The sequence below is a fragment of the Bos indicus genome, chromosome 19 (assembly GCF_029378745.1).
Source record: "Bos indicus isolate NIAB-ARS_2022 breed Sahiwal x Tharparkar chromosome 19, NIAB-ARS_B.indTharparkar_mat_pri_1.0, whole genome shotgun sequence".
Taxonomy (NCBI): Eukaryota; Metazoa; Chordata; class Mammalia; order Artiodactyla; family Bovidae; genus Bos; species Bos indicus.
The window spans coordinates 50,795,904-50,808,475 of NC_091778.1; the positions used below are offsets into that span (position 1 = coordinate 50,795,904).

General features: G+C 38.8%; 1 protein-coding gene across 2 annotated transcripts in view; it reads left to right on the forward strand.

Moving 5' to 3' along the window:
• PSMD12 (proteasome 26S subunit, non-ATPase 12) overlaps positions 1 to 12,372 on the forward strand; it is a 28,763-nt gene extending 16,391 nt beyond the window's left edge. Inside the window, exons 9-12 of one of the 2 annotated variants that reach the window (XM_019981654.2) lie at positions 475 to 649; positions 2,432 to 2,509; positions 3,436 to 11,712; positions 11,967 to 12,372. In XM_019981654.2, the coding sequence (XP_019837213.1) occupies positions 475 to 649; positions 2,432 to 2,509; positions 3,436 to 3,645 (463 nt within the window). In that variant the 3' untranslated portion in view covers positions 3,646 to 11,712; positions 11,967 to 12,372. The remainder of the gene's footprint in view (positions 1 to 474; positions 650 to 2,431; positions 2,510 to 3,435; positions 11,713 to 11,966) is intronic. The other variant, XM_070773830.1, reaches the window with a different exon arrangement.
• The last annotated feature ends 200 nt before the right edge of the window (positions 12,373 to 12,572 follow it).

Sequence of the window (12,572 nt, forward strand, 5' to 3'; positions counted from 1 at the left end):
AGAAATTAACATAATGAGATTATAACATACTCTATTCTAAGCCACTTATCAAGAAGAAGTTTTTATTTCAAGCTCACTTGAGCAGATCTTGTTTAACTATTCAGTCAGTTTTATCATAGTAAATGTTTGGGGCTTTGTGATTTTTAGAAGTACATGCTTCTGAAAATCTGTTATATAAAGCAGACATGGGCTTTATGCGCTTCTTCTTTTATCTGTTTCATTAGTAAGTTTACAGTCAGTTAGTCCAGCAATTCACAAATATAATATAGGAGAGAGCAGAATGATAAGTAGGAGAAGGCACTTTCAGAATTACTGTGGAAAAAATGGTAGCAAAGTTGGTAAAATAAATAATAATCACCTCGTGTCTTGTTCTACAAAGCTTTCTAAAAAATCATCTTTGATATTTTAAAATTTGCTATTAGATGAAATGCAATCTTTACAGATTTGGAATAATAAGTTTTCTGTAATTTACAGGGATCTTTTAAAGCTTTTTACCACAATGGAGTTGATGCGCTGGTCCACACTTGTTGAAGACTATGGGATGGAATTAAGAAAAGGTTCTTTAGAGAGTCCTGCAACTGACGTTTTTGGTTATACAGAGGAAGGTGAAAAAAGGTGGAAAGACTTGAAAAACAGAGTTGTTGAACATGTAAGGATCTGGCATGTTGTAAATAACAATTTAGAAGCAAACTTTGGCAAATTTGAGCTTAAAATTTTATTTCTCAAATGTTTCTTTTAGATGTTATATCTTTAATTCTTCACTTCAGGATTCTTCCCCCCCCCCCCCCCATGCCTAGTGTGGTAGTGATGTAAGTTTGTTGTTCAGATATTTATTGTCTTATTTCCCAAGCACATCAGAATTATCTTATCCCCTTGTCATTTTTCCCCCACCTTTTTAGCTTTTCAGAAAAGATATCTACGTGTTACCATGTTGCATTTTGAGAGCACCCCTCAGGAATACAAACTTTTATAGTAAATAAAGCAGAAGGAATTTCTTAAGAATGTGAGGGATGGATGGATGGGGGTGGTTTCTCACTAGTACTGACTTGGTAGTTTTGGAAACAGGTAACATGTTTTAAACCCAACCTCTGATCTTCTTGGGTGTCACTACAAATTGAATTATGTCAACCTTCATTCACAGAACAAAAGTTGTGAGCCTTCTGTGTGCTACACTGTACAGAGTGCTGGGACACATGGGAGAATAAGACATGCTCTCTACCTTCCAAATGTTTAAAAATGCATCACAGTGCAAGAGGCACTTATAAATTATGTATTATGGTACAAGTATACATGGATGAGAGGGGAGCATAAGGAGAAAGTTGATTGGTTCCACCAGGTAGAATGGTCAAGCTGGACTTACAGGAATTGATGGGTGAGGTAAGATTTGTGAGAAGGGTATGTAGGTTCAGTGGGCAGGACGGGAGGGCCGTCCCTGTAGGCAGATGGGTTAGTCTGTGCTAGGTCACAGAGGCAGACCAGCCGGGGAACTTGGGGACCTCCAAGGAAAGGGCTCAGTGAGAAAGGGCTTTGGAGATACGGAAAAGGTCTTGGTCATAACAAAGTTTGTACACCCAGTAGTAAAAGCTGAGAGGATAATGACCAGCTTGTATTTTATAGCGATTCCTCTGGGAGTAAGTGTGAAGAGTGAATTTGGAGAGAGAAAAGACTGGAGATAAGAAGACTAGCTAAGTGAGAGGGGCTTTGGGGGCTTGAATTGAGTGGATGGAATGGAATTAACTATTTTAAAGAAGACAGACAATCGAGTTTGGTCATTGATGAGAGGATGAAGGAAAAGCAGGAAGTCTTGAGTGATTCCTATTCTTCCTGAGAGGTTGGTGTTGCCATCGACCCTGATTAGTGATGGGAGGAAGTGCAGCTTCTTCAAAGATGAGCTCATTTTTCCTTGTGAGTGTGGCTCCTTGTTAGTAAGGTTAACATTAAGAATACTCAAAGGGCACCTCTAATTTTAGCATCACTTCCAGTGAAAATTGGGAAATTTAATCCAGGTTATCTTTATGTAGTTACAGTGATGATAGTATTTTGAGATGATCTTTTTAAAATTTTAGCCTTTTAAACATTTGTATCATAGTTAGAAAAACTTAACATTCAATTCTTACATTTAGCAAAAATATTTTAGTACAGTTACAACTTTTAACAACTAATTTAGCTAAGCCTGTGTTTTAACTGTATGTATTTTAAAAGAGTTGTAGAGTGTGCTCAGAATAACTTAAAAATAACTGCAGAAGCCAAAATATTGAAATATTTAGTTTTGTTGTGGACATTTAGAACCGGCTTCATTCCAGTGGCAGACTGCAGCAGAATAAAAGCTCTGAGTCTTGACGTTTTAATTAAACCTACTTGGATAGGAAAACAAATGAGCTTCTGGCTTTACTGACAGCTGTGTCCTCCACGCCCACCCTTCTTTCCTCAGAATATTAGAATAATGGCCAAGTATTACACGAGGATAACAATGAAGAGGATGGCGCAGCTTCTGGATCTGTCTGTTGATGTAAGTAGTAAATACCATTGTTTGTAACCATTCATTTTGAAAATCAATTGACTTGTAAAAATTGAGTGAGCAAATCAACTTCATTTTATTATCTTATTTTAAGTTTAGGTGATAGAAGGTTTCCCCAAGCTATCTTGAACACCAAAGAGTAGCCTAAATACCAAGTTATAGTTATGTGAATATTATACTACTTAACATCTCTATTTAAATATGTTAGTTTTACACTGATTAATCTGAATCTAAAGTATATATTTCTATAATAAATACATCTAGGTTCAAAAAGTGAACTGTAGAAATAAACCATATGAGGGAGACTTGACTGCAGTTCCCCTGGAAAGTTGCTAGGACATGTTAGGGGAATATTGTATTCAGGTCTGAGTTTCATGTTGGTAAAATATACACCACCAAAGAGATAGGAGTTAGGCAAAGTGTATAGTCAACAGGAGGTATCCTGACAGTTTAACTGCAAACGAAGAATCTTGGAATAGTTTGGGTTAGAGGGCTTGATCCTTGGTTAGTTCATTAACTCTTCTCGTTTCTGGACAAGGCCGCCAGAGGCCTTAGAAGTAAAGTGCCTTTCTTTGGCTACCTAGTTAGCAAGTGGCAGAGCATATATTCTAACCAGTATTTCTGGAAACAAACTGTATAATACTGCTTTTGTTGGGAAACATTGTAGAAGGTAGACCAAGTTGCTGTTGACAAAGGCTCTTGAACAGTACCCACAGTATTAAGTTTGTGGGGAGATTCAGACTGAGCCCTAGATTCTCAGTAAGGTAAGTACATTATTGCAGGAAATCAATTTCTAACTATTAATAATGAATTTTAGCCCTGCATATTCTTGAGTGAAGATAATTAGAAAATGCTTTCCTTAAATTTTATTATCTAAATTATCATGTCTTAAACCAACTTGTCTTTCTCTCTTGCAGGAGTCAGAGGCTTTTCTCTCAAATCTAGTAGTCAATAAGACCATCTTTGCTAAAGTAGACAGGTTGGCAGGAATTATCAACTTCCAGAGACCCAAGGATCCAAATAATTTATTAAATGACTGGTCTCAGAAACTGAACTCATTGATGTCTTTAGTAAACAAAACCACACACCTCATAGCCAAAGAGGAGATGATACATAATCTACAATAAGGGTCTCCATGCCCTTAATGCTTTTAGAAAAGAGTTAAAATTGGAAGTCATTAAAAAAGAAAGACTTTTATGGTGTATATGTTGGTTTTTCTTTTTTTTTTTCTTTTCTATTCTCAGCTCTTTTGTCTAAAATTTAAAAGATAGTGAATATGTTTGAGGCCCCTTTTGACCTTTTAGTACCTTAATTTCATTGTTAACTTTGCATTTGGTGCAGAAATACACAATACATTTCATCATCTGAGTACTCAAAAAATTGTTATAACTTACCTAAATACATTTTTCTGTCATTTGAAACCTTTTTAGCTACAATTTGTTTTCATTCAGCTAACAACCGTAATTATTATAATAAAAGCAGTCTATGCACGTTTACTTTCCATGGTTACCGTGTTTCTAAACATTTTGTGGGATAGTGATTTAAATGTGTTTTTTAAAATAAAATAAATTTTGTTGTAAAGCTATTGATTATTTAGTAGAATTTAAAAGCAACATAGAACCTGTAAGAACATTTGGGATAAAGTTGTGATTTGTGAAGAATCTGTATTTTAGTATTGTGGCAGAAAGTCTCTAGATTGTGTACAGAGCTATCTGGTAGGCTATAGACTCTTTTTTTATTTTTTTGAGTCAGGCTGTTTGAATCGCAGTATTTTCCCTTTCCCTGACTTGGCCAGTTGTTGAACTAACTGTATTGACTAAGTTTAATACACAGTCATTTTTCTAACTCCTTGTGGCTTTAACCATGTCTAATTACCTCATCAGTGCTCCAATTTCATTCTCTCCTCATAGGAGAGAATTCCATTATATGCACACTAGGTAACAAGCTAAAATGCATTAAAAATGACCCCAAAAGACTTCAGGGCACCCTCTTGGCAAATGAGATAGTCTTGACAGTTTTTAAAAAACTATTATTAAACAGAAGTAGTTTTATTGTCAAAAGAAACATCTGAGATCACTTACTATGAGCAAATTTTAGAAGTTTTAAAATTTGATTTCAGAGAAAATGGAAAAGGTTAGGTTATTTAAAATGTATCTAAAGAAAGTAAAAGGTCTTTTTTTTCTTAATACAAGTGAAGAGGGGAGGGGAAAGACATTCTGGAAACAACAGTTTTCATAATTCCATTTTCCATTTAATGGTCACTAAATTATTCTATTTCATGATCCCAGGGCTGGGAACAATTGTAGAATCTCTATTATTTTTGTTGAGTCATCAGTGAATAATAACAATATCAATCTAATTTTATTCTTTAGAAATTTAATGTATTGGCCACATTAATAACATTTGTTATCACATATAGCTTAGATGGTAAAGAATCTGCCTGCAATGTGGGAGACCTGGGTTGGGAAGATCCCCTGGAGGGCATGGCAACCCACTCCAGTAGTATTGCCTGGAGAATCCCCACGGACAGAGTTGGATGACTGAGCGACTTAAGCACAGCACACAACACATCTTTAAAAACTAACCAAAAATATGCCAAGCTCAGAAACATTAGCACTAAGAATATGGTTTTTAATTTTCTTTTCAATGGCAAGGATGGAAAATAAAATCATTTTGTATTGTTAGTTTGTAAACTGAATTGGAACTAATTTGAATATCTTTTCACTAACTTCATCTTTCTAGGGACTCATTCCCCTCGTACGTGCCAAACCTTGACTATTTGGCCAAATATGTTGCTATAAAGATCTCAAGTGCTCCTCTCCTTTGCTTTTATTTTAACATACCTTCAGACTAAGCTTTTTGTGTGTTCTCATTTGGGGCCACTTTAAGTGTGCCCCAGTGACTAAATCCCACTTGATTTGGTTAACTGCTCATCCATTTTTTTGTTTTTTCTGTCCAAGCAAACAAGAATTACTACCAATTTCTTAGTGTTAAAAAGATCCATTAGCCTAAGGCAGTAAAATATTTGGGATGTTTAGAACCTAAAATCCTGCCCCCCCCCCCCCCCGCCCCCGCCCTTTCTGACCTAAAGCTGCATGGAAAGGATAGAACCACTTGGTTTTAATACAGAGAATACTTGCCTTACTGCTTTCATTAGGTTACTAACCAGCAAGAGAGGTAACAAGGGACTTTTTAATGAAACACCTTTCACCCTTTTATTTCTATATGATTTATGCTTTCAGTCATTATTTCTGTAATTCAATTTCCATATGCTTTTTATTGAATCGAAAAACTCATCTCTAAAATTCATACCGTTCCATTCTGTCTCTTACAAGTGTTAAATGTATGATAAAAGAACATATTTTAAATTGTTTTCAGCTTCTGGATATAGCTGCAATAAAAGCACTAATTTGTGGTATTTAAGAAAACCTGGAGAATAAAACTCATACTTTAAAAGATCATTTCTTTTTTCAATTCTTTTACTGTTCATAACAAAAAGCCACAGATAATTACCTTTTTTCTTTCAAAATCATGTTACCTCTCTAATCCTGTTTTTAAGCAATGAGAAGACATTTTGTACATTGCAACTGGTTGGCTTTTCCCCCTGGATTCTTCCTGATTTGGGGTTGGTGACAGGCTGTATCTTAATTGTGTTTTGACTAAGGGGTTTCTCACTTAGCACACCTGCGAATCACCTGTAAGGCGTGTTCCAACATGGATTGCTGGCCCCACCCCCAGAGTTTCTGTGAAATTTAATCTTACAGTTCCAGTGAATTTTAATTTCTAATACGTTCTCAGGTGATGCAGATGCTGCTGACCCATGCACTACGCTTTGAGAACCGATCCTTGACCACACTTACAGTAAATGCTAGAAAAGAACCATGTTAGGAATGCCGATATATACTGTGGTGAGGAGGAACCTTGAAATGTGCCAAGTGAAAATAAGTCAGATAGGAAAGATCATATATGGTATGATTCCATTACATGAAATACCCAGAACTGGTGAAGCCAAGAGAAAAAAAGCAGACTGGTGCTTTGCTGGGGTGGGGAAGGAGGGAATGAAAGTTACTATTTAATGGATAAGGGGTTTTAGTTTGGGGTGATAAAAATGTTATAGAACTAGATCCATGTGGTGATTGTATAACATTGTGAATGTACTATTTTCTACTGAATCACTTTAAAATGGTTAATTTTGTTATGTGAATTTCAACAGGTTTTTCTTTCTAAGGTAAGATCATGGCGTGTAAATGCAAAGTATGCATATCAAAGATTCTATTCAACTTACAATTAATAAGGGAACCAATCAGATGTTAAAACCAGTTCAAAGGGATATTTATATAAGAATAAAACTGCCAGACACTTCCCCGGTGGTCCAGTGGTTAAGGCTCTGTGCTTCCACAGAAGAGGGTACAGGTTCAATGCTTGGTCAGGGAACTAAGATCCCACATGTTGCGTGGCATGGCCAAAAAAAAAGTTCTTCTAGCAGAAGAAAATTTATTTAGTTCAGAAACTTAGATCTACATCAAGACATGAATAGCACCAGTGAGAAATTTTAGAAGGATAAAAAAATATTTTCTTATTCTCAAAGATAATTGTTTATTAAAAACAATAATAATGACAACATACTGGGTGATCATAGCATATGTATAAGTGAAATAAATGACGGCAATACCACAAAGGGTGGGAATACTCTGATGTAAGTTACCTGTGCTACGTGTGCAGCAGGATCTTTTTATTTAAATGTGCTGTTGGTGCTGCTAAGTCGCTTCAGTCGTGTCCGACTCCGTGCGACCCCATAGACGGCAGCCCACCAGGCTCCCCCGTCCCTGGGATTCTCCAGGCAAGAACACTGGAGTGGGTTGCCATTTCCTTCCCCAATGCATGAAAGTGAAAAGTGAAAGTGATGTTGCTCAGTTGTGTCCGACCCTCAGCAACCCCATGGACTGCAGCCTACCAGGCTCCTCTGTCCATGGGATTTTCCAGGCAAGAGTACTGGAGTGGGGTGCCATCGCCTTCTTTAAATGTGCACTTAATTTAAAAATGTATACTGCAAGCTCTAAGGTAACGACTAAACTGTTTAAAAAACATATAGTTAATGTACTACAAGAGAGAAATGGAATCGTAAAACGCTCAGTTAAAACCAGAGATGGCAGAAGAAGGAAGATAGAAACAACAAATACAAAGCACAGAAAACTAACAAACGTGGTAAAAGTACAGAGGTGGAGAAAGACATGCCATGCTAACACTAACCAAAAGCAAGCCGACTTACCTTTTATAAATTTCAGACAAAGCAGACTTCAGGGAAGATACTAAGGGATAAGAAAGAAAGTGAAAGTAAAGTTGCTCAGTCATGTCCGACTCTGACCCCGTGGACTGCAGCCTATCAGGCTACTCTGTCCATGGGATTTTCCAGGCAAGGGATAAGAAGGGGCATTAAATAATGATAAATGGGCTAATTCTCCAAGAAAATAGTCTAAATCTCTATGCACCTAACAAAACAGTGTCAGTATGGGAAACTTAAAATATTACCCAGTGTTTCACTTTATCCCAGGAGTACAACATTCCTAGATTCTAATTGTAAGCAGAAGAGTGGGTGGCATGGGTAAGAGACATATGACCAAAATGTTAAGAGTGGATCATGAAAGGATAGAGTAGTCCACGAAACAGTATCATTAAGATGACTAATGTGTGAAGCTGCTGATGTCTGATCAGGATTGAACTGTTACCAAATGCTTTTCCACGTCTCACATTTAAAGGGTTTCTCTCCAGTATGAAGTCTGATGTTGAGTAAGATGAGTGCTCTGGCTAAATGCTTTACCACATTTGCTGTGTTCATAAGGTTTCTCTCCAGTATGAATTCAGTGATCTTCAGTAAGGGATGAGTTTTCAGGGAAGTCCTTCCCACATTCACTGCATGTATGGGGGTTTTCTCCAGTGTGAATCCTTTGGTGTTGTGTAAACACTGAGTGGGCACTGAATGCTTTTCCACATTCATTACATTTATAAAGCTTTTCCCCAGTATGAATTCTCTGGTGTTGGGTAAGGTGTGCACTTCATCTGAATGCCTTCCCACAATCACTACACTTACAGGGTTTCACTTCCATGTAAATTTTCTGATGTTGTGTAAGAGATGAGATATCAGTGAAGGACTTCCCACAATCAAGGCATTCATAGGGTTTCTCCCCACTGTGACTTCTTTGATGTTGAATAAAGGATGAGTAGTCACTGAAGGTTTTCCTATATTCATTACATACATAAGGTTTCTCCCCAGTGTGAATTCTCTGATGCTGAACAGATGAATTTACAGTGAATGCTTTCCTACAAATTTACAGGGTTTTTCTCCAGTATAAGTTCTCTGATATTCAGTAAGACATGAATTCTGGATAAATGCTTTTCCACAGTCTTCACACTTACGAGGTTTTTCACCAATATGAATTCTTGATAAAAAAAAAGTTTGAACGGTCACTGAAATTTTTTTCCAAAGTCACTACAATTATGCTTTCTTTTTAGAAGTTCTTTGACTTTTAACTGGAGATAAATTCCATTTGACATTTTTCCCAATTGGATCAAGTATATGTAGTTTCTCTTCTGAACAAATAATATGTTTTGGGATAAGTTTAGATCTTAGATCAAAACTTCTCTCAAATTCATTAAAAGTATGCCCATTTTCCTCACAAGATAGTTTTCATGGGCAACTATTATTGGCTAAAAACCACTGGTTTGGGCAAAAGATTTTTTTGTTGTTGAAATTTTGCCTATAGAGTTCTCTTTTCGCTTTTCTATCTTGGCCTCAAATTCACAGATTCCTTCAAATAAATATTCTTTGGACACAACTCTGAGCCTTTCAATGATGACAAAAATGTTGCTGCTTACTCAAAAGTATATTCTACTGATCTCTTTGGTATCTGCTCTGGTCTTCATATCTGAGGGGAATAAAAAATTTATAAAAACATTTTCTGTGCTGGGAACTGCACTCAGGATTTAAAAAAAAATAACCTTACTAAAATTAGAATGCATGTTTACAGTCTTGAAATCTGGGAAAATAATAAGCCAGTGCAGTAGAGAGAAATAGAGGCAGAAGTGGTAGGAAAGAAGCTGGCTCAATAGGCAAAGACTCTGAAAGCTGAAAAAAAATGTTTTAAAGATGTAGAACTTTAACCTTCTCATTTAAAGATAAGCAAGTTTAGAACTAGAGAGGTTATGTGATTAACCTAAAGATACAGAAGTTATTAATGAGATGGTCAGATATAGAACTTAGGCTTTGTCCACTATACTACCGCAGTATCTGGAGACTGATCGGAGCTTAAATGAGAGAATGGACAGGTACCTCTTCAAAAAACAAACAATGAAGGGGATGCGTAACAGTATTAGAAAATGCACAAGAATGATGCCGTCAGAGTGACAGCACCTGGAGAGAAGCCAGTAAGGCATGTAAAAACAGCACCTGAAAAAGCAATGTACCAAGGGATAACTGAGGAAGGTCTAAATCTGAATAGAACAGAATTTAAGGCATTAAGGAGAGCCCCTTGCACAACATTTTTGAGATTACATTCCTAAACATTCACCCCTAAGTTGCACATACAGATTTATCCCTCTCTGAATAAGTGCCTCTCAAGACATCAATATCTCCTGCTGCTGCCGCTGCTAAGTCGCTTCAGTCGTGTCCGACTCTGTGCGACCCCATAGATGGCAGCCCACCAGGCTCCCCTGTCCCTGGGATTCTCCAGGCAAGAACACTGGAGTGGTTTGCCATTTCCTCCAATGCATGAAAGAGAAAAGTGAAAGTGAAGTCGACTCCCAGCGACCCCATGACTGCAGCCTACCAGGCTCCTCCGTCCATGGGATTTTCCAGGCGAGAGTACTGGAGTGGGGTGTCATTGCCTTCTCCTTAGATATCCACAATTCTTTCCTGGGCTGAGACTAATTTCAGAAACTGAGAATTCTGCTAATTGGAAAAGAAAATATGCAACAAAATAAAAACTGTCATTACTTAAACATTGTGAAATGTTTCAAGCATTATTAGTTTTTAAAAGGATATAACCTGAATTTCCCAAAAAGTCTGTGTTGAAGGTCAAAGACTGACCTCCAGTCAACAGAAAAGACAAGATACCATACTAGAGAAGATACAGAGTCTGAGGAGGTGTTATCAAACTGGTTGAAAATGGAAGGGCAGTATGACAAGGTGATCTAAGATCACAGTTAACATTTGGGTGGAATCATTAACTAGAGACAAGAGCATTTTCACCGATCATAAACATAAGAGATGTTCTGGTATCAAGAGAGGTAAGGCACTAGAGAATTGTTCCTTTCTCTCTCTCTCTCTTTTTTTTTTTTTTAACAAATACAAACCTCTGAGAAACCCAAATGAATAGTCACTTAAATTGTGCAAGTTACTTTGCTTCCTTAATTAAAGATTTGCATACTCAATTTTCAGCAAGTGTTAAGAAATCTTGGAAAGGTGTAGATTATAGTGTAAAGATAAATGCAAGTCCTTCACAAGGCCTCCAAAAAAACAACTGCTTCAAGTCAACTTTGGGGTTTCCAAGCAAATATTTTGGCAAAGGCTCACCGTCTAGGGGTTGCAGGTTGCAGTCCTGAGACTAAAATCTGGCCCACTGCACCAAGGCTGCTGTCACAACCAGGAAATTCTGGGTCCGTTCAGATCTCCTTTTAAGCACTTGGCTTTCCTTTCCCTTTCCACCTCTGCTCTTCCCAAGCCGAGCGGGTGCCCTGGGGCTCCGCGGCTTCTGAGAGACCTGGGGTCCAGCTCCCCGCCAAGCCCCAACGCCGAATGGCCGCTGCTCCCGGTCAGAGTGGAGGCGTGACAGCAGGGCCTTGGGCCGCACCGACCTTTCGTGAAACCAAGCTCCAGGGAGCCTTCCGGCGTCTGTGGCTACTCGCGCGACGCTCCCAGACCGCTTGGCCTGAGGGCACAAGAGCCCCAGACAACTGAACTGCAACTCCCAGAACGCACCGGGCCAAGCCGCTTCCGTTTCCGTTCTCAGGGACTTCCCTTTCCCAGAAGTCCCTGTGAAATCTCCGCTTCTGCTTTCCTCTCTCCCGGAGCTGAGCACGGGGGGCGGTGTCGGAGGCGTCTCAGCCAACCAGGGCCGCAAGCCAGAATCTCCATGGTAACCGCCGAAGCCCACTCACTTTGGCGATGCTCCCAGTGGAGGCAGAAGCTTGCATCCGAGGTATGGGGTCTGGCCGGCGCTCCGCTTCTGGGGATTGGTGTGCGCTTGACAGCGGCCTTACCGCGCTCAATTGAACGGGCCCTGGGAAGAAAAGACAAAGTAGAAACTTTACAGACGTTAGAGGACGCTGTGGTTCTTTGGATACTGTTTCTAACAAATTGTAAAAAGATATTTTTGAGAATCGGGGACAATGGAAGGAGGAGCTGGGTATTAGATAACATTAATGAGTGAACGTCACTTTTGGCATTTCTCAGCAGATACTTCAAAAGCCATCCAGAGGTCGACTGAGTTTGTTTTTAATCTGCCAAGAGCTCAGGCAGCCTGGAATGCTGAGTAAAGAATATGTGGCGCGGAAGAGATCCACGAAGTACTTCAGCTCCTGAAAACAATCAAGTCCCAGTGTCAGGGCCTTTGCAGCAGTAACAGTGGGGAGTCCTGTCCTGCTGTTTATTTTCTCATTTTCTCTCTCTGGCCAAAGAGCATGATAGATCCCTATTGTAACTGCGAATGTTTGTTTTCTGATTACAAATGTGACAGCATGTTCATTGTACAAATTTTGAAAAATGCAGAAAAAGTACATATAGAAAAAAATACCAGGAAGAAATACTGTTTTGGGCTGCAGGGATTATGGGCTTAAAAATGTTTTTTATCTTCAGTTCAGTCGCTCAGTCGTGTCCGACTCTTTGTGATCCCATGAATTGCAGCTCACCAGGCCTCCCTGTCCATCCCTAACTCCTGGAGTTTACCCAAACTCATGTCCATCGAGTCAGTGATGCCATCCAGCCATCTCATCCTCTGTCGTCCCCTTCTCCTCCTGCCCCCAATCCCTCCCAGCATCAGGGTCTTTTCCAGTGAGTCAG